The 22815-nt window shown below is 45.4% G+C and overlaps 1 protein-coding gene across 1 annotated transcript; it reads right to left on the bottom strand.

Annotated features, from left to right (window-relative positions):
- Positions 1-245: 245 nt before the first annotated feature.
- Positions 246-2899, bottom strand: LOC130526001 (uncharacterized). The gene is made up of 2 exons (XM_057033321.1): positions 2656-2899; positions 246-2326 (listed from the first exon to the last, which is right to left on the bottom strand). Exons 1-2 carry the CDS (start codon positions 2897-2899, stop codon positions 246-248), a joined length of 2325 nt encoding a protein of 774 aa, XP_056889301.1.
- Between the last annotated feature and the right edge of the window lie 19916 nt (positions 2900-22815).

Genomic DNA, 22815 nt, shown 5'->3' with positions numbered 1-22815 from the left:
ATCCCTGTTACTGTTTGCCATCCGTTTCTCTTCCATGAACCCAAATCTCTATGTACAACAAAATAACCAAAAGCAGAATCAGTGTAAATATTTACAGGTTTGCCTGGTGCCGCTGCCAGTGCCTTTTGCACCAACAACTCCGCTCTCTGTACTGATGCTGGCTCAACCTTCCCTGTGACCACCTTGATAAATCGCTCACCTTCTCTCATCACAACTGCAAACCCTGCTCGTAATCCCTCATCCGTTTAGCTTCCATCTATGTACAAATCTATGGCACCTTTGATCGGAGTTACTTTGGTGTCCGGCCGTGCTTTCGCCACTTGGTATGTTTCTTGGATGCAGTCATGTTGTTCTTCACCGTCTGACATGCACTTTGCCATATTTATCTTAGAGTTTAGAAACGTTATGTGTGGTTGTGTTAGGGTGTCTACCGCTGTCTTTTCTCTTCCAGGAGTGATGTTGAATGCTGAGGATGCCACAAAAGCTGACACCGCATGGCTGGTGTTATTAATCAATGAGTGTTTTTGAACCACCTTGTCGATCTTTTGTACCAATTTTGCTAGTGCTGCTGCGTACCTTGTACATGGTGGTGCTTTCTGCTCAATTGGGTCAAGAATGATGCTGTAATAACCTAGTACCATCCTTTTCCCCTGGTGTAGCTGATAAAGGCAGGCTGCTGCTGTAGTTTGTTTATCAGCTACATCCAAGAAAAATGGTGCGGCATAGTTTGGTTTATTTAGCGCCGCTGCATTGGCCAATAGTTGTCTAATGTCATCAAAAGCAACCTGAGCCTCCGGTGTCCACTCTAAGTGTGACTGGAGATTCCCCACACCCTTTTCCTTCATCAAAGCCCGTAGTGGAGCGGTGCGGCCCGCATAGTCAGGAAGAAAATGTCTGGAGAAGTTGATGAGGCCCAGGAAGGCCATCATGTCCTGGACCGTATGGGGTTTTTTGTAATGGAGAATGGTTTGTCTCTGTAGGGACGTCAGCTCTCTGCCTCGCCCTGATATCACGTTTCCCAGGAAAGTGACCCTTCTCCTTACTAACTGGAGTTTTGTGCATGCCGCTCTAGAGGTGGATGCTATTAACAGATCATCCATGTACTGAATCAGTACAGTGTCTGGTGGAAGTTTTGGAGATTGATTCAAAATGTCCCTGAGGATGGTGTTAAAGATCCCAGGAGTTAAAGAAAACCCCTGGGGCATGCGTGTGTATGTATACTGTTGCCCCCTGTACGTGAATGTAAAAATGGGTTGCAATTTAGGGTGCAAAGGGAGGCAGAAAAATGCGTTAGCCAGATCGATGACCGTGAACCACTGGTGTTCTGGTGTAAGTGGTCCCAATGTGGTGGCTGGATTGGGGACTGGTTGGGGTGATTCTTTGACTAGGGCGTTGATGGCCCTAAGGTCGCCTGCCATCCTATAGGATTGCCCATCTGCCTTTAGAACGGGCAGGATTGGAGTGTTCCAAGGTGAGGAGGTCGGGTAAATGACACCTGCGGCTAATAAGCCATTCACAGTGTCCTCAATACCAGGCCGTGCTTCTGTTTTTATAGGATATTGTGGGATAAACACTGGGTCTGTCATGTCAATTTGAAAGGTGACTGGGGCTGTCTGAACGAGACCCACATCTGCCTGATGATTGACCCACATGTGGGGAGGCAGATCCGTAAGGGCAACCTCTTCCTCTCGGTCATTAGAATCTTCCGCCCCATGATGTCGTTGGAGTTGTCGGTGCTGGAGGACCACAGCTATCTCACAGCTAATTTTGATAAATCTAAATTTAGGATGGCTCGTGGAGGTCCACAAATCTCTGAGTTCCAGTGACACCCAATCTTTGATTGTATTGGCTTCAGCAACCATAGGTCCCAAGGCCTTAGCCTGTCCTCCCATCGCTACGGCTAGTGTGATGTGTGGTGCTGAATCAGGGCCCATCTTGTAATGTTGTAGTTGTTCTGGTGTAAGATGCACTGGTGCGGCCACACCCTGTGGTCCCAGGACAATGACAGATACAGACACCACCCAATGCTGCCCATCCAGATTAGAATTGAATGTCAGGTCGTTATTTTTATTATAAAAAAGCGTCACATGTTGGGGGTCTGGAGGTGGCGAACAGGCCCAAAACTCCCTGATGAGAGGGCCCCACATGCAGAACGCAGCCATGAGCGGGTTGTCGTCAGGTCCCGTAAGAAGTCCCCAATAAATGTCAGCAGTGAGGAGGTGCCCGGGGTTTTCTGTGCCCAGCCACAGAAGAGTCTGAGTGTGTGCAGCCTTGTCGGAGCAGTGGAAGGATTCGCCATTGCGGAAGGTGATGATGGTCCCCCCGCCTTGAGCAATGTCAATATTGCAGCCCAAAAGTGTGAAAATGTCTCGCCCCAGGAGGTTAACAGGACAATCAGGACCATAAAGAAACGTGTGGCTGAAAGATTGTGCTCTTATTCGAACATCCTATGGGACAGTTCATTGCATTTACAGGCGTCGGCCTTCCACTCCCCTTACTGGCACCTGCTCCGATGACAATGGTGGATCAGTTCCATGTTGCAGTGCAGACCATGTCACACCCGTGTCCACGAGAAACAGTTTTTCAACACCATCCACCATCAGAGGAAGGAGGGGCTCGGCCAGGTTCCCTCCAGTGCCAGCTGGGCCCCTCTACGGGTACATTCCTCGTCCTTGAGGCGGGCCCCATCTGGGCTCGCCCCTGCTTTGAGTCTCTTGGACCCCTCTTCTGGGACCTCTCCTAGCCCTGCAGTTCCTCGCCCAGTGTCCGAACCTACCGCAGCTGCCGCACCTGTCACCCAGGCGTGGGCCCCTCCGCACACCCCATTGTCCCCCATGGTTTTGTCCCCATTGATTGATTGAGGGTGGGCCTGCTGTGTCATCCCCTGAAAGGCCGCCATTGGCGAGGCCTGAGCACCTCCTGAGTTCTTTTTGGTTGTTTTTTTAGCCTGTTCTAGCTGAATGTGTACCAAGGTGTTAGCTGCTGTTTGTTGTGATTGTGCTTGTTGTTGTATTTTCTCCCAGTGTTTCTGTAGCAGGGGGACGAGACACTGTGTCCACCGGGGCCATGGTGCTCTAGCCATTAAAGGATGATCTAAAAGTTTTTCTTTTACTGCTGTTTGAACATTATTCAATAGTTTATCTTTAAGCATCACCATCGCGGGAGTATTATCAACTGGGGGCTCCCCCGTCATCTGTAACCATTTCTGGTGAGCCATGTGTAGCCAAGTCTCTGGACTCACAGAACCATCATTCTTCCAGCGATGGGAAAAATCTTCGATAGCCGCCACTGTTAAGTCCTCTGAATTTTGTGTTATTTATCATTATTATAAAGGTTTAAATAGGCTATTTAAAGATTTAGTCTTCTTTCATTTGTTTTGAAGTTGAGCATTTTAGTGTGAAAGGGGCTTGGTGACTTCCAGGTTAACGGTTCATCTCAAGCCGTTAAATTTGCTTTGGAGCTATACAGGAGCACACTGCCCATTGGTAAGCTAATGTTAAGCTAGTTAATAGTATAATTTGTACATGTAAAAGATGATAACAACTGTTTGCTGTGATATTTACAGAATGTTTGTTCTAGTAAGCATGTTATTACTGCTAGAAGCTGATCGCTAATTAGCGTTTACACTAATTCGCGCTAGCGCTATAAGCTAACTTAGTTAGCGTCTCAGGATACCTTTAGCCGGTTTTCTTGTGCATGTAAAATGTTAATTTTTTACTGGTAAATACTGGTTTTGTGTTGTATAATTTAGTGATTTTGATTCAGTATAATTCATTTAGACTATATTTGCAGCTAAATGATTACTGCCTAGTGAAAATTTTATATAACTTTTTCATTTGGATTAATTTCAGGTTTATGACCTGTGGTCACAGTGACTAAAAATAAAAGAACATCATAAATAACCACGAGTTATTACTTCCGTGTGCTTCCTGTGGGCCTTTTCGGAGGGCCAAGCCTCAAAAGTCGGAACAGCCATGCTAATTGGGAAGTGTAATCTCAGTGCATCACAGAAAGCGCCGATATGGTCTGCAAATGGTGTAGTGTCTGGTGCTCTGTTTCCCCCCCATACTGCGGTGCCTGCCGACTGCTCCACCCGACCAGCTTTTCTAATCCAAAACATGCAGCTACAACCATGCGGACATCCCCCAGTGCTAAGGGCACGCCCATTGTCAGTGCCTTGAAGGCTGCTATCCACGGTGCTGCTCCATTGGGAAGCGAGGGCAGCTCCAGCCTCAGGGCTGTTAAATCCTGCAGTTTCCATGGTTTATACTGCGGGGCTCCATTCAAGCAACTGCTGAGTCTTCTCAGATTGCCTGACTTAGCAGCTCAGTCAACCACCACATCTTTTTCTCTATTCTCTCTGACATGGGCATCAGTGGCAGTGCACTTTCGTTCTTTCTTTCTTACGTATTTAGGTGTAGATTCAGTGTTGTGGCAAGGTCAGCTTTTGGATCCTCACTAGGTCTCCCCCGGTGTTCCCCAAGGATCAGATGATCTCTTTGATCATGTAGCCTTAGTTTTCTGGTCATGCTGACTTGCCTTGTTCAACATCAGAAAAAAGCTCTTTCCTAACCCAGCATGCCACAAAACTGCTGGTTTTAGTTGGATGCTATTCTAACGGGTGCAACTGAAGCATTTGGTTGAAGACTACTACTAGCTGGATCTGCCATCTCTTGAACAATCTTGTTCGAGCCAATGCTATCCCTTGTCCACTATGTTCTGCACATGAGAGTTGTCTGGTAAAGCCATATGGCCAACCAAGTCAATCCAGATTACCGTATTTTCACAACTATAAGGCGCACCTAAAACACTGAGATTTTCTCAAATATCGACGGTGCGCCTTATAATATGGTGTGCCTTGTATGTGGACTGAGTTCCAAAATCTGCTGTGTGCCTTTGGTGGGTGCACTACGGTAAACGCGCCGCCCATCGATTAGCGGCACACCTATGCATAAGGACCCCTTAAAATGGCGCCAGTCAAGTGACACGCGTCTGAGGCTTACTTTAAACTGCAGGCCATCGAACATGCGACTGAAAATGGCAATCGAGCAGCTGCAAGACATTTTAATGTAAATGAGTCCATGGTCAGAAAGTGGAGAAAACAAGAAAGTGAACTGCGCCGAGTGAGGAAGACGAAGCTGTTTCCGCGGGAACAAAGCAAGGTTGCCCAAGCTGGAAGACCGAGTGGAACAGTTGGTTGTGGAACAGGAAACAACTGGAAGGGGCATCTCTACTGTCACCATTCAAAGGCCAAAGCGATTGCTGAAGAAATGGACATTGAGCAATCCCAAGGAGCTCTGTCTTGGTGTTTTCGCTTTATGAGGAGGCGGCATCTCTCCATACACGCAAGGACTGTTGCGCAGCAGCTGCCCGCGGGCAGGTTACCAAGAGAGGGTGGCCATCTTCTGCACCTACTGCCGCGACAAGATAACTGCGCCCAGCCACATCTATGAGGCAGTGGCGGGCCATGGAAGACAGAGGGCTGGATGACGGAAGGCGAACACTCCTTCACAAAGACTATGAGGCAGCGGCAGGCAAGTTATGCCACCATATGCAGGTGGATTGTAGACGCATGGGCTATGATACCGTATTGTAAGAGCTTTCACAAAAGCCGGCATCAATGCTGAAGTGGAACGGGTCGGTGAGTCTGATTCAGATGATGAAGAAGAGGAATTCGGGATTTTGGACATTGAAATAGCGCAGCTGTTTAATTCAGATACAGAGGATGAAAACTTTGATGGTTTTGTGGCGGAAGAATGAATATTTTGTTCAATAAATGTGTTGAAACTCACTGTTTTACTTCCATTGTCATTTTTTTACTGTATGTTTTAGCATGCGCCTAATAATACGGTGCACCTTATGTATGTTTTAAATACAGATATAGCACCCATAACTGAGACTGCGCCTTTTATTACAGTGTGCCTTATGGTCGTGAAAATACGGTATTTTCATACCTTCTTCCCAATAGTGGAACACCCTCCTGAGTTTGGTCAAAGCAAGGACAATCCTCTCTTCCTTCAAAAAGCTCTTGAAGACACAGTTCTTCCTGCTCTCCTAACAGCACTTATCTTTCTCCTCCTAGCTCTACTCAACCCCACTTTCCTTCTTTCTTGTTTATATTCCTATTCACTATCTCCATAGCTCTGCACTTTTAATATGTACTAGCACTTGTACTAGGTAGTTTAGGGCTGCAAGGTAGTTTTTTCTCTATAGGTCTCATTTGCATAGTGGCTTAATTATATCTCACTGTAAACTGTATTTGAAAAAAGTGTCTGCTCACCTTCTTAACCACTTTATCCCTTTCTGGGTCATGGAGAGGGTACACAACGTGCAAAGGCAGGGTCCACCCTGGAACCCTGGCCAGTTAATCACAGGGACCTATGTGAGCATTTGTGGGTTCGGTACCTCAATGGTACCTCGACAGTGATGTGAAGGTGTTTTGGCACCTTCCCCTACACCTTCCATGTTTTAACTGCACTGGGGCTTGAACTTTGACTTCTCAATCCAGCCCCCAACATTCTGAGCTACTACCGCCAAAAAAGTTTCTGTTAAATGACTTTTTTCATATAATTTAATACAGCTCATTAGGTATTTGCATATATTTTTCTTCTTTATTTTGAAATATACTCAACTTCGAACATTTTAGTACATGCAAACCTTTAGATGCAGACCCTGAGACTGATATGTGTTTGCTAGTTATTCTGAATTCAGGAGACACTTCTTGAGCGACATGACAGGAATAACAACAGAAGTGAGATTTCTTCCATACAACACTCATAAAGCAAAAAATTCTCAGTCTGTATTTGATTAAATGCTCACTACTTCCTCTCATTTTGAAAATACTGAACCAGAACTAAATTTGGTAAATTTGGGATTAGGCCTGATACAAGACAACATTTAAAAAAAAAAAAATACAACTCATGAGCAAGTTCCTGTTAAAGCATGGAGTGGAGGGATTCCGATAACATATTGCGTCACTTCCTGTCGTCTCAATCGTTCATTAGTTGCACTTTGCACGGTTTGTTGGATTCACTTGTGTGTGTTGGATTTACTTTACTTACTTCACTTTACTTAAAATTGAATACTTGGGACATTCTAGTCTCCTGATAACAACAGTGAGAAATAACCTATATTAAACAAATACAGGGCTCTGCCGATTATTAGCATTAGCATGGCCTCACTGTCTGTTTCACCCGGTGTCTTTGTCTGTTCAGCGTGTGAAATGTTTAGTTACTCCTCTTAGTGAAGGGAATAGGTGCAGAAAGTGTAGTTTATTAACAGCTATGGAGGCGACACTTAGTGAGCTTGAGACACGGTTCTGCAGCTTGGATTTAGCTGGAGTTGCGTCAGGTAGCCAGGAGAAGCTAGCTGCTGCGGCGCTGCCTAGCGTAGCTACAGCTAGCGGTCCTTGTGAACAGAACTGTGGGCCACGGTCGGACACTATGTCCTTGGAAATCCTGTGGAACTGGAAAATGTGTCGCACCAATAGCTCCCCGGTCTCCAGTCAAGGCGTGGGCCCAGTGCAGGACCTCCGAACGTACTGCCTCCGGGACGAACAGCCGGTTTGCTGGGCCTCCACCTGGGTCTGGAGCTGATTGCAGGGCCTCGTGGACTCTCTCCTCCACCTGCCAGGATGCGGCCCCAAGGATGCAGGAGAGGGGTAATATGTCTGAGTCTGTCGTCACTGGGTCGGAGGCGAACTGGCGGGACAGGGCGTCAGGCTTCTGGTTCCGTGAGCCAGGGCGGTAGGTTAAAGTAAACTGAAATCTCCCAAGGAACAGGGCCCACCAAGCCTGCCGGGAATTGAGCCTCTTGGCGTTTCAGAGATATGTGAGGTTCTTATGGTCTGTCCAAACGACAAAAGGTTGAGCAGCACCCTCCTGCCAATGTCTCCACTCCTGTAGTGCCAGGACCACGGCCAGAAGCTCCTTGTTTCCCACATCATAATTCCGCTCCGCAGGAGAGAGCCGGTGGCTGAAGAAGGCGCACGGATGGAGCTTCTGGTCCTCTCCGTTCCTTTGCGACAGGACGGCCCCGACTCCCACGTCAGAGGCGTCCACCTCTACCACGAACTGCCGACTGAGGTCGGGGTGAGCGAGGATGGGTGACGACTAGAACAGGCCTTTCAGCTTGTTGAAGGCGGCTTCGGCCTCGGGAGTCCATTGGAAGCTTTGTAACGTGGAGGTGAGTCTGGTGAGCGGGGCAGCCACTTTGCTATAGTCACAGATGAATCGACAGTAGGAGTTGGCGAAGCCCAGAAACTGAAAAGCGGTCCCCGTGCCACCACGAACCCCAGGAAGGAAACAGAGGAGGTGTGGAACTCGCATTTCTCCGCCTTGACGTAAAGCCGGTTCTCTAGGAGCCGTTGGAGAATGAGCCGGACATGCTGAACGTGTTCCTCCTTGGACTCGGAAAAAATCAAAATGTCATCCAGGTAGAGAAACAGGAACTTATTTAACATGTCCCGGAGGACGTCATTGACCAGAGACTGGAACACGGCGGGGGCGTTGGTAAGTCCGAAAGGCATAACGAGATATTCAAAATGTCCCAATGGGGTGTTGAAAGCCGTTTTCCACTCGTCTCCCTCACAAATCCGCACCAAATGGTACGCGTTGCGAAGATCCAGCTTGGATGCTAATTTCCCTAATGGACACCCCCTAAAGGGATCAATAAAGTACCCTGATTCTGATTCGGAAAAGATCTGGGCCCGGTGGAGAGGGATGAACACTGCGTCGAGGAGGGGCAGTGGATACTTGTTTCTAACAGTGATTTCGTTCAACGCCCGATAATCAATACAGGGGTGCAGCGTACCATCCTTCTTTTGGACGAAGAAGAACCCGGCCCCAACTGGAGAGGAGGAGGGCCGAATCAGTCCGGATGCAAGGGACTCCCCAATATAGCACTCCATCGCCTCAAGCTCCGCCCGAGAGAGGTTGTACAGGCTTGACGGTAAGGCAGCTCCGGGAAGGAGATCGATGGTGCAGTCGTATGGACAATGGGGCGGAAAGGAAAGTGCACGCTGTTTGCTGAAGACCTTGCCCAGGCAATGATATTCCTTCGGGACCCGGGACAGGTCGGGGGTCTCCTGGGTGGGAAACGGGACCGCTGAAGAGGGGGTGACCGCAGCACGAAGACAGCTGGTGTGGCAGGCAACACTCCAGTTCACCAGCCTCCCGGCCAACCAGTCAATCAGAGGATTGTGTCGAGCTAGCCACGGAGCTCCGAGGACTCCTGGGGAAGAGGAGGAACGGATGATGTAGAACCGGATCTGTTCCCGATGATTTCCAGAAACAACGAGGGTTATCATCTGGGTTTGGTGTGTTATACTGGCCAGGACCTCCCCGTCATGACCCAGAATTGTCTTCGGTTCGGGCAGCGTCTCGATGGGAAGGCGGGCCTGTCGGGCCAGATCCAGACTGATAAAGTTGTCATCAGCGCCCGAGTCCACCAGGAAGGCCGCAGAAACAGGCTCTTGACCCCAAAGGAGCGTGCCCGATAGAGTTAGGCGGGCTGGAGGTGAACAGGTTGAGGATCCGCTTGCCAACACTCCTGCCGGTGTTGACAAGCTTAAGCTTTTGGCCACACCGGGCAGTCAGCGAGGAAATGGCCCACGTGGCCACAGTAAAGGCACAGACCTGCCATGCGCCGGTGTTGACGTTCTGACAGGGTTAGACGAGTTCGGCCCAACTGCATCGGTTCGCTGGGAGGGATGTCAGGGACTGGAACAGGGACAGAAGCTGAGTCCATGGGGGCTTCCCTCCTTCCGAAAACGCCCCCTGAGTTTCTCACCGCCTGCTCGCTTGTCCTCTGCCGACGCCTCTCCCAGAGTCGATTGTCCAAGCGAGTAGCCAGGCCGATGAGCGCCTCCAAGTTCCCGGACTCCTCCCTCACGGCTAACTCATCCTTCAGGTCGTCGGAGAGCCCCTGCGTGAAGACTCCCCAAAGCGCCGCATCATTCCACCCGCTCCTGGCAGCGAGGATGCGGAAACAGATGGAGTAGTCCACGACTGAACTGGCACCCTGGCGCAGGGACAGGATCTGGGAGGCCGCCTCACTGCTTTGGACAGGGTGGTCGAACACCCGTTTTAATTCTGCCGTGAAGGCTGGAAAACTGGAAGAAACAGCCGTCTGGTTCTCCAGAACGGCTGTGGCCCATAGCGCCGCTTCCCGGAGAGAAGATTTACGACAAAGGCAATCTTTGCCCTGTCGCTGGGGTAGGTGAGAGGCTGGAGATCAAAAACTATGGAGCACTGGAGCAAAAAGCTGGCGCAGGACCCCGCCTCACCAGAATACCGCTCCGGGATGGGGACGTGGGGTTCCCGCGGCATGGGGGCCACCAGCTGCGGAGCGACTCTCGGCGGAGGCAGGTTCGTCACACTGGCATTTAGGGTCTGAAGCGAGGTCCAGATGTGCGTAAGAAGCTGGTCGTGCTGGCCCAGCAACTTTCCCTGAGCATCCAATGTACGGCGCACCGCGTCCTGATCCGCCGGGTCCATCCTGGTTGGACTAGAATAGGGGACTAGATTACTGATAGCCCGCAGGTGTGTCTGCCTGCGGCTCCAGCTGCGGCAGGGGAAAAACTCCACCACGCCCCCTGCAGGAAGAAAACCGTAACCAAGCTCCCAGTACCCAACACAATCTATTCAATGGTCGCACATGTGGACTCAGACTGAGTTGATTCGAACTCACAGGGAGTTTAGAACAGAGGCTAAGTTAGTGGGGTGTGGTCTGAACTATTAAAATTCTAATTAAGAGTTTAACAAAACATTTTTATGTCTCTTTTTAATATGATTAACTAACATCATGTAACAAAGCCTAAACTGAAATCCAAAGATGAGCTAGGACACAAGGAATTACATTTGAAAGTCCAAATTGTTGACACTATAATTCCTTTCAGGATTAAGAGTTATTGTCAATGCAATTTTGTTCAGTTACTTTTTGTAAAGAAACAAGACCTGGGACAACTGTTTAAAGAACATTGAGCAAACACTGGCAGACTAAACTGCTCTTTATAATACGCTAATTGTGCTGTAGGAACGCACACATGGAAACTGCTAGCTGACTAGGTGCTTACTATGTTGATTTACTTAACACTACTTAACAAGCTGAGGTATTTTAAAATTGAATAAGACTGCCCTCTACTGTTCCAATTTGTGGGAATTGGATGCAGAGGATCAATTTTTGTAATAAATGTATTCAAAATGATGGTTGAAACAGTAGCAATGCTAGAATAAAAATTGAATTTGTTCTGCAGTAGAACTCTCCCTGTGTCAGACACCAAAAAAACAGCATCACAGAAGGTAGGACAAGCTCCTGGGGATGATTCACGAATGTGAACGACGACAACGGTCTTGATTACAGAGTCATTAGGGTGTTGCGCCATTGGTCTTTCCAGTGGTTACAAGGGGAGATAAGCAGGCCATTTCAAGCAGCCTAAACCGCTCACTTACACACTTACTCCGTGCATCCTAGAATTATCCAGAAAGAATATCAAAGCGGAAGAAGGATCTCACTTCAAATGCCAAGGATAACAGCATTAACCACTGTACGACCACGCAGCCATTCATAAGAAGATGACTGAGATCCTGTTGCATCCTGACAACAATGTGTGCAAGAACTCTCAGTGGCTTCAAGTAGAATAGATTTTAAATTCAGTGCAATGTGACTATTTATATAATGTCTGTGACAATCACAATTGTCTTCCCCGAGATCCAAATCAGAAGAAAACTGGGAGGAATCATGAGCAGGACCAGGCTCATATGGAAGGGTGCCTTCCTGTGGATAGGCAGCTGCAAAGCGGGAGAGAACGGAAGATAAGGCAGAAGGGAAAAACAAAAAGGCGGGGAAGCGCATCAAACATTCAAATCCATTAGTGCTAGTTTACTCTGACAAAATAGATTTAAAACTGAGGAGGTCAGTGGGGTAAGAGAGGGGAAGAGAGAGGGAGGGAAAGGGAGAGAGAGAACGGGACAGAGAGAGAGGGAAGCACAAAACTACAGAATTTGAATTAACAACATCAAACACTGGCTTGAACAATCAGGGAACGAGAAGAGGAAGGGGAGGAGAGGAGAGGAGAGGAGAGGGGAGAGGAGAGGAGAGGAGAGGAGAGGAGAGGAGAGGAGAGGAAAAACTGGCTGCATTTGTGTCCCCCGCTCATCTGTGCCCCCCCATCTGTGTCCACCACCACCCACCACCCCCCACCCCTTCTTGCTGTCCAACCTGCTGGCTCAGCAGCTTGGCTCTGGGTTTCAAGCTTGATCCTGTAAATGCTACATAAATGTATAAATTAATCACCCATTTCTAACATTTTAACCATCTCACTGCATCCTTGATTTTTTTTAAATTCTATATAATTATTATTTTAAATTAACTTTGCTTCAGAACCCGAAAATGCCCCAAAAATGTGATAATTATTAATAATCGTTATTTTTATGCACTTTCATAGTGATGTGTATTCGTACCACCACATTTCTGACCGGCAATCATCTGCACATTCTTTCCATCTCCAGTTTTCTGTTGTGTGTGTCCTCTTTAATGGTTCCTGTCATGTCAGATGTTGGGGGGAACCATGGGTCAGTGCCTCACTTCCTGAGGAGCCTCCAGAATTTGTAGGGGAGCACAAATTTACATCTCACGGCTGGGTTTTCCTCTCCATTTGTGACACTGTCAGGTCAGTGCACTGCACAGGTATAGCAGAGAGGGGAAGATAATGGCTGCAGAACACCGTGTCTGCATTTATTACGCACTCGCTGACTTTGACCTTGTCTGCAGCGTTAAATGTATTTTCATTCTTGGTCAGTGTTGCTTTATGATTCTAGCTGTTTTCTTTAATCACAATTGCTTCTGTCAGCCACTGGAACAGACTGAAATTTAACTTTATACCTGCATTATTGTTTAAAAATACAAACAGATCCACTGTTTTTGTCTGTTCTTTCAGATCGATCACAGTGGAAACAGGTGTGACACAGTCACGCTGCAGCGCATCAGCACAGACAGCTGAAACGCTGCTCTGTCCTGCTCTCATAAACTGCTCACTGAATTCTTGCTGTGCTTTTAAACTTCATTTAAGTTCTAAAATTAGTCAAAATTAGATGCATAATTAAATCTGGTTTTGTTCTTACAGGGGATTTAGTGTTTTATTTTATCTGCACAGAGGAGCAAAAACAATCCAACAGGTTGATCAGGCGGTCAAAGAATAGACAGTTCAAAGCAGATTGGCAAGAATAAATAAACCAAAGTTCCAGTAAACAAAGCTTTACAAAAGAGAGTTTTGATGCCCTTGAGAAGCTTTTAACAGTCAATATGAAAAAGAGGCAAGAAAGAGACAAAGCTCACGGAATAAAGAGTTATTCTTTAATAAAGTGTATATCATTTCAGTTTTGAGTGCCGCTGAGGGATGGGAAATAATGCAAAGACCATGCTGACGGGCTCAGAACCTTCTGCTATCAGCTGCATCATGTCAACAACACTTTAGTCGTGTGTCTGTGACACTCGTGTTTATGGCTGACGGGAATTTAGTCTGAAACAAGAGCCATCCCGTTTATGTAAAACCACTCTATTTTAGCATCTTGCATCGACCCCCCGCCCCCACGCACACACACACATTCTTGTATTTCTATCTTGTTCACAGACATAATGTGTTATTTAGATTCTAACCATTCAACACCAAACAGTTGTGAGGACCAGCCAAAATGTCCTCACTTTGCTAGTAGAATGAGATTTGTGTTACCTGCTGCTGTTGCTATGGTGGTGAACTGATTCTCCCCACTTGCAGGGGGCGTTCTCCTCCCCTGCAACAACTTCAAACAACTCCACACATGCTGATATATTTTTATTTATTTCCCCCCACACTGATAACGTTGTTTACACTGTAAAGTCAAATTATTGGTTGTGAAAAACAGCATCATTATTTTTAAATTATATAAAACTGCCATTTTCTACGAAGTGTATCAGGAGCTACAAGAGTGAAAGGCCACGCCATTAACAGTCCTTCTATTAATTTAATGTCAGTTCTGGTTTTTCAGGTGCAGTAAAGTCTTGTTTCTGTGGGAAGTCATCTTAAAGAGGAGAGTTCTTGGTGGGAGAAGCATCAGTCAAACATCATGGCTCTTCTTCTAGGAGACGGCCTGGCTTCATCAACATGATTTCCATTTGGGCAGAAAAGCAGCAGAGTCTAAATGATGTTTACACTTCTGCTCTGACGTCCCTACTTAGTGATTTATTTGCTCTGTCGACCGTCGTTCTCTGCACAGGACAGATTAATGATTCTGTGCTGCCACAACCCAAAGGCTGCCTGTGACATTTACAAAAGGCTAAAAGCAAAGACTTAAAGGCAGCTTTTGCAAAGGCCACTCAGTAGTCTGTTTCTAGCAGATGATGAAGAATAAAAGAGAAACTTTTCACCTGAACTTTTGTTAAATGTTGCAAAAGGGCCTGATCATTTTTAGGGTTTTTATGTTGATTATGTATATAAGTTATATCATATTATTCTCATTGATTTAGAGTGTTTTGTTACATACATTTATTTCAAGTCTCAACATCATAGATAAAATTAAATCCATCCATCCATCCATCCATCCATCCATCCATCCATCCACCAACCATCCATAATTATCCATCCATCCATCCATCCATCCATCCATCCATCCATCCATCCATCCGTCCATCCATCCATCCATCCATCCATCATTTGTTCATCATCAATCCATCAATCCATCATCCATCCATCCATCGATTCATTCATTCATTCATTCATTCATTCATTCATTCATTCATTCATTCATATATTCATCCAACTGTGAAGTTTTTTCTTACTTTGACTGCATCATAAACTGCATCACCACTTTTTTTCCAACATTGTTTTTGTTTAAAAACCAAGAGTTAATGTTTCCCCCACATATCAAGCTCATCGGGCTCATCTCCAATGGAGACGAGACTGCCTACAGGAGGGAGGTGGCTCAACTGGTGTCCTGGTGCGGACACAACAACCTGCAGCTGAACACTCAGAAAACAGTGGAGATGATTGTGGACTTCAGGAAAGTCACAGCCCCTTTGCCCCCCCTTGCCCTCATGGACTCCCCCATCACCATCGTGGACTCCTTCCACTTCCTGGGCACCACCATCACCCAGGACCTTAAGTGGGAGCCAACCATCAGCTCCCTCATCAAGAAGGCCCAGCAAAGGATGTTCTTCCTACGGCAGCTGAGGAAGCTCAAACCGCCTCCCAGGATGTTGGCGCAGTTTTATACGGCCATCATCGAGTCCATCCTCACCTCCTCCATCACTGTGTGGTATGCTGGTGCCACCGCCAGGGACAGACTGAGGCTGCAGCGCGTCGTGCGCGCTGCCGAGAAAGTGATCGGCTGCAGGCTTCCGTCCATCCAGGACCTGTATATCTCCAGGACCCGGAGGCGTGCAGGTCAGATCACGGCCGACCCTTCCCACCCTGGTCACGGACTGTTTTCCCCCCTCCCCTCAGGCAGGAGACTACGGTCCATTCGGACCAAAACCTCCCGCTACATGAACAGCTTCTTCCCCTCTGCCATCAGGCTGCTGAACACCAAGTGACTTATCACTTAAGCACCATGTACAGCAGCCAGTCGGACTCACGAACATCACATTACTCCTGCATTGACCTGCACTATTTCTTACTATTTATATATATACTGTATATATGTCTTATTTTATTTATCTTATTCTAATGTTGTCTTTTTTATGTTGAATGTCGCAGCGTCACACCAGGACAAATTCCTAGCTTGTGTAATACTGTGTATTACATGAACAATGGCAATAAACCTGATTCTGATTCTGATTCTGATTCTGATATGTATCTTGACTGACTGCTGTCACACATCTGCAGAGGACAGTTTCAGGTAGAGAACCACTGAGAGGCTGCCTAAGCTGGACTTGATCACTCGTCTGTCATTAGTAGCTTTTACAGTTAAATATTCTTGCCATGTGCTCATATTGGTTCGCACACACACACAAACACACACACACAGCTGTACATTCTATTGTTTTGTTTTTTTAAGTTGCAACAACTTATAAACACTCATGTTACGCTGAAACATGAAGAGGAGTTTGCAGATGTGTGTCCACATTTGTAAATCTTATTGCATTTGCAGATTAGGACATATTTATCCACACATGGTTACTCAAATATGGACCCAGTTTCTAATGGTGTGCATCTTTATCAAATGGGTAACATAATGAAGGAAGGTGTTTATTTGCTATGCAACCCACTGGCTAAATGGCATCCTGTCAAACAGCTGCTTGTTCCTGCTCAAATATTTGCCCATTCTCACTATCTGCTATCATGTTTGGTATCAGTCCTCAAACATCTTATATAAACACCTTTAGTGTGTCATTGACCCCCCCACCCACCACCACCATCATCTTCCCACCCCCCCACAGCATTGTTGGAAATAAAAACAATCATCTTATTATCACTTATAATGTCAATTTAACCAAAAAACAATAAAATCCTCTTTCTAAACAGAACCTTATTAAAGACCTGGTGGTGATCCTGTAAAGTCATTTTGCTGCTGTAAAAGAGAAATGATGGTGCTTGAGTCAACATCCTTCACCGTGAAAATCCAGAGAAAACACGGATGCATCCCTGCGTTGGCTGACATGTCAGCAGAGACCCCTGAAGATAAAAGGTTAGCTGACTTTTAGCTGCACTGGCTCTTTTTATGGCGCTATGATCCAGCAAGTCAGTCAGCTGCCACAGACTCTGTGACTAGCATACGGTGATGTAACAGATGTCCAAACGCTGACTTTAACCACCTGTTTTTCCCTATTGCGCTTTTGTCACTTCCTGTCCTTACTGTCCTGTCCTCACTTCTGACCATGAAGGGTCAAAATGTGCCCAAGTCTGATCTGTAAACTCAAGTGTCCTAAAGTTCATATTTAAGCAAGACGTGGCAGGCTGAACCACAGAACCCTTCAACAAATCTGAGCTTTTAATAAAAAATGATAAGTCATCTGTCGAGGAAAGCTCAGTGGTAAGAGACAGGACAGACTGGGGCTGAATAAGAGGTTGTTTGTTTTGTTGTGTCAAATTTTAACACACTGGAGGCCCCAACAGAAAAACTGACTACTTACTGTCTGGAAGTAGGAAACCAGTAAAACGAGGATCGAGATGTTTGGCAATTTGTCCTTGACACTTTTGCAGGCTCTTTCATAGACCTCAGGAATCACTTCTGTGGTCCAAAATGTGCGAGAGGTCAGGCTGTAATGTGGATTGAGTGCTTTGATCAGGTGACTAAACCCTGTGTCTCCAGCCACTGAAAAGGGCTGTTGATCTTTGGTGATCTTTCTGAGATAGATCCTAAATGATTAAGATATTTGAGATCAGATATCAGGATTTGAACCCTTTAAAAGCCAGTCTTGAATGTTCACACATACAAAATGTGCAGGGTTCTCCTCCCCCCATCCACCTGCAGGTTCCCCCTACAGTTGCTCTGTGTCCCCATCCCACCAGTGTGTGATCGAGCAGCTCTGACGCAGCGCTTCATTCGCAGGTCCCAGGATCAAAGCTGTGGCCACTGAGTGTTGCTGTGGTTGTTAGAGACCAAAATACTTTTTCCATTTTTTCTGCTGCTCTTTCGTGCATCTCCCTCCATTCTTCTTCTATTAGAGTTGGACTCCAGTTGCTTTGTCTTGACCTCTGTGTCCTCAGAGTAGTCCAAGATCATTTCTAGAGCCTCCTAGGTGCTTGAATGCATCACCAGCTCCAAAATCACGGCTCACACATGTAGGGCACCTGTATCGACTACCTGAGAAATGAAACGCATTGTCGCTGCTACTATTAAAGAACCGAAGCACCTCTTGTTGTTTTTACGTGGCCCACAGGCACTATGCAACAGCCATAGCAACACACACTTCATTGTGTCAGCAGCACAGCACCCAGGGAGAATAAAAAAACAACCGTACATTGTTTTTGCAGCTTGCTCTGAATGGAAAACATAATGGATCTAATGGAAAAATCTAAAAATAGGAAATTGATATGTAGTAGTGTGCTTTTTCAGAAAGTTCATCATTTTAGACAAATTTAAACAACTGCCGTCACAACTTTAAAGTGTGTTCTTAATGAAAATTCTGGAGCAAATTTGAGCTCTATTCATTCATACAGAACAGAAATGGCCCCCAAGGCCAGAATCAGATAATATATAAGATATCGTAGTGGTGCTGGTCTGCACCGTAAACATCAAACCGGCTTTGACGTTTCCTCTGCTTCTGATCTCTTTCACCTTAAAGTGCACAACGTCCAGCCAGCAACAGATGTTGCTCCACTGTCAAATGGCCTACAAAGCACACTGCACTACTTTAATCCTGAGTGTAGCCAGCATTAAAAATTGGATTGAGGCGGATAAGATTAGATTATGCCTGCAGGATTTGAAAAAACTAAAAGCCTCATTTGAGCTTTAACATAATCTCCTTTTCCTCCCAGTGAGCATCAAGCCTCCCAACAGATGCCAAATACACTTTACCGAGATGTTACATTATTTTCACTTGTTTTCTTTATTAATCAGGTTCTTTTTGTCCTCTATTTCCTTTTCATTTCAATAATTTAGCTTCACTCCAAGAGACAGATGAATAAAATGAGATGAGACAATAGCTTAGCTTTATTGCTAAACATCTAGATCATCTAGATATTTGTGTTGTGTGTGTCTATATGCTCTTTAAACATTACGTGTCTTTCTTTTTCTAGGAAGTCAATGAGCAATTTGAGTCTTTTCCACAGGGACAGAGTCCCTCTAATCCCTCCATTGATGGAGCGAGTGACATCTGAGGGATTAGGGTTAGGTTTGAGAAGATTTCTTTGTAGCCGATATGAGCCTACGATAAATACAGCCTCACTTTCTCTCTTCATCTCAGGCTGCTAATCTGCAAACAACTTAGCCATTTAGTAGCAGTGAAGGGTCTCACAAATCAACTGTTGTGTGTGTGTTGAGAGGGGGTGTTAATATAGGAACAGCTGCTTGTGGAACCAGACTCCACATTTAGAACCACACAGAAAGGCACACTACCCCCATATGGCCCCATATGGCCGTGGGCCAGATAACAAAACCTCAGCCAGGGTCACAGTGGCTACTCACTGATCTGCTTTCAGAGGTCCACTTAGCAGAAGATTAAGAGTTGATTGTACATATTTTGTACTAATTTTTTATTTTATGGCATGGAAAAAAGACAAAACAAGCCAAAATCATCTGAGATGAAAACATAAATGAACCTGTCGATGATTCAAATAAACAGAAGGTTAATAACTTTGATTTCAAAGGTGACCATTGGATGGCAGCCTGGTGGAGAACATGGTGGAGGACATCAGAGTCAGGTTGTCAGGTTACAGCAGTTAAAACAGTAGCAGAATGTAGTTTGACATTTTTTTTCTCGTGATGAGCCCGATGTCGACCCAAAGTGACTTGTCAAGAACTGCAAACATGTCTTCAGAATCAATTTGAGCCCTCATTCATATATAACTTTAACTAAACTTTAACATCACTAATTCATATAATTCTTTTTCTTTAATTTTTAAATCTGTCTCCAATAAATTGATATATTTTCATTAGTTTCAGGGGAAGTCATGGATCTAATCATTCAAGCATGAAAAATCCTAAATGATTATAGACAGAAAGTAAATAATTGAATGCTAACAGTGTGTTTGCAGAAATCCTGGATGTCCCTGTGGTTAGAGAGCAACATTCATCCCCTCAAAAGGAAAAATCAGTGACAGCGTTAGGCATTAAGCCACGCCCCCCTGTGCCCCTTTTCACAGCCATATGCGTGTGGTGGTGGGAGAGTGTACTGGAAGATCAATAACCAGTCCAGCCAATGAGAGAGCTCATTCATGTTATATCCAGTCTGGTTTTCAGACTCAGCCTCAATAATGTGTGTGTGTGTGTGTGTGTGTGGTGTGTGTGTGTGTGTGTGTGTGTGTGTGTGGTGTGTGTGTGTGTGTAGATCCTGCATTACAGTACATTCAAATGTGACATTTATTTATAATATAAACACATTTAAATGAAGTAATTCCTCCATACTTTGTAAGCATGTTTTAAAGGATGCTGTTGAGCCCCAGAGTCCCTGAGAGGATCCAGACCTGCAGGTGAGCCTCAGCTCAGCCACAAGGACCCAACAGAAGGTGTTCTTCATCACACGCGTGTACCGGTAAATGATGATGAAGCAAAGACTTGTTATTGCAAATGTTTTAATATACGGTATTTTTCAGTCAGTTAATGAAGTCCAGGCAACAGGAATGCACATGTGCTGGGATGTGAAGAGAAAGAAGACGGTACTTCTGAGAATTTACAGTTTTGATAGCACATTTTCAGAGACGTTCTTCACTAAAAGATGAAGTATTTCTTGTTCAGTTTTGCTGATAAAAACATTTTTTCTGCTTCTGCGACCAAAGAGAGCTTTGTCATAGCTAAAACCAGCACTGGTCGCTCCAGTAAAGGGAAAACGCCTTTTGTTTTCTCCTCATCTTTGACCACACAAGGGCTTTAAACACACACCTCCATTCACACTCATGTGAATACCAAAAGGTGCACAACAGTATTTCTGCACTATACAGCCCATAATGACCCAGAGAGAAAATCCAGTTGCTTTCTGAGATATCAGGATTAATGAGGAAATCTTGCTGGTTTATTAGTGGTTCACAGAACTAGTTTTTCCAGTTTGCCAGTCTGATCTAAATGTCTTTGATTGGCTTCATTGATTTTTTTAAATTTCCAATTTTCATATGATTACCACGACAGGTATTAATGTAAATATACATATTTGAATTTAGCAACAAAATCCATTTGCAGCAACAGCTGCTATGATGCTATATTGATTTTACATTATTAATAGTCTATTATGTGATATTTTTCCCTAATTCCGAATGCTTCCTGTAAATAACGTCGACCCTTACAGCACACTTTCCTCTGGAAAATCTACATCCTGAAAATACACAAAAGTGCAGTGTGTGTATGCGTGCATGCGTGAGTGTGTGTGCCCATGTGTCTGTGTTGTTCCAGGTCATTACCCAGCAGCTTCTTGGAGGAGGAATCATTTCATTCTTCTCCGCGTTCAGAGCAGACCTGCCTCGGAGGGAATCGTCAGAACCTTGCTCAAACATCCTCCGACAGCAGGTGAGAAACATGTGGCCGTCCCCTTCATCCCTCCATCCTCCTCTTCAATCCACAGATCTGATGACATGCCAGCCCCTTCAAACAGGCCACTAGTGCCCCCTTTAGTTTAAACCTAAAATGACCTTCTGACAGTGACAAGGATGCTCCTCCGCGACCCCTGCTTTAATTTGGGAATTACTTTATTTTTCTCATCTGAATCACTAAACATTAACTATCATTAATTAATAACTAGCAGAGCATCAGGGCAGCAGTAATGCACGCATGTGTGTGTTTGTGTGTGTTTGCTCTCAACCATCCAGGTGATAGAATAGGGCTGCAGCCGTCCAGTGATGTGTGAGAGGAAACATTAATTCACTGGATGGGCACAGATAAACACAGAGAAAAAGGCCAAACAATGCAGAGAGAAGCAGCATCTTGGAAGAAGCTGCATGTTGGGACGTGTGGACTAATTTTGGATGAAAACTGTGAAAACGATGAGATGAAGAGAGGGACTGTTGCGGCGGTGAGAGTGACTCACGTCGATGGGGACAGAGTCAGGACTGTGTGGAGCTGATTGATTCAGAGGACTGTCCTCAAGCTCATATTGACTTATTAATCACTCTGCCAATGAACTAACAGATACTGACCTTTTCATAGTCCCTGAGCTGCCCCACTGCCTCCACTTTCATGCCCTCCAAACCAGCTGAATCGATCATTTAATGGAACATCAAGGCCACACAGATTATTTGTCAGTGCTTTGTTATGCATGTCCTCATACACAGCTAAGTCAATACACTGACCTTTTCTAAGGAGTGTGTAAACAAGTACAGATGGGGCTGAATGCCATTATTAACCTACATCATCGTGTTTTTGAGCTTTCTATTTAGAGTGTAAGATAATGAGGTCAGTCTGGTTTGGAGGGTTACTGTACTGGTGCAGCGGCTCAGCAAATACGAGAAAAAAAGGGAAAAAAGCAAGGGGGAGTTCATTCGGGGCTTTTTTTTTACATTTGGAACAGGTGACTGTACATGCATAAGGCCAGTCATACATTATTTTCATTGTCAGTATCATTTTATTATTGCTGATTTGTTATTAATGTTGCATTATCATTATGTCACATAATAACAGATATAACATTAAGATCAGTATAATTATTAGTGTTATTGTTGAGATGAACAATAGAACTACTAATAACAAGATCATATCTGTATCTTCTAATGCTGCAGTCATGAGGGCAGTCCTGTCCTAAAAAGGTGGAACCAGGCCAGCTGTAACTCGCTGTGCAGCCCGACGTCTGTAGAGCTGCAGCGCAGCAGTATTGTTCCTTTATTACTGCACACATGAACAACAATGTAGCTACATATAATGACTGCCAGTTCTGGCTTTCTCAATAGACATCAGAGGCTGCTCACTAATCATGGTTGACATGAAACATAATGCACCAACTACATGGCAGCACGGCAGAAGTAATGGCTCCTAAATACAGCAGCCCTGGAGCATGGATGTGTCAAAGCTCTGCAGTGCATTGAGAGGTTTATGTCCATGGATGCATGTGTGCGTGTGAGAGAGAGAGAGAGCGAGACTCCACTCCTGATATCACCCTCAATTCCCATTCAGACAGCCATACTAAAATTGTGTCCTTTCTTTTTTATGTTTCTGTCCGGCGATACAGTTCTTAGGTTTCAATCAATGCTGTGAGGTT

The sequence above is a fragment of the Takifugu flavidus genome, chromosome 5 (assembly GCF_003711565.1).
Source record: "Takifugu flavidus isolate HTHZ2018 chromosome 5, ASM371156v2, whole genome shotgun sequence".
In the NCBI taxonomy this organism is placed as follows: domain Eukaryota; kingdom Metazoa; phylum Chordata; class Actinopteri; order Tetraodontiformes; family Tetraodontidae; genus Takifugu; species Takifugu flavidus.
The sequence above is the reverse complement of the archived record's forward strand: the minus strand, read 5'-3'. Positions and strand labels throughout refer to the sequence as shown.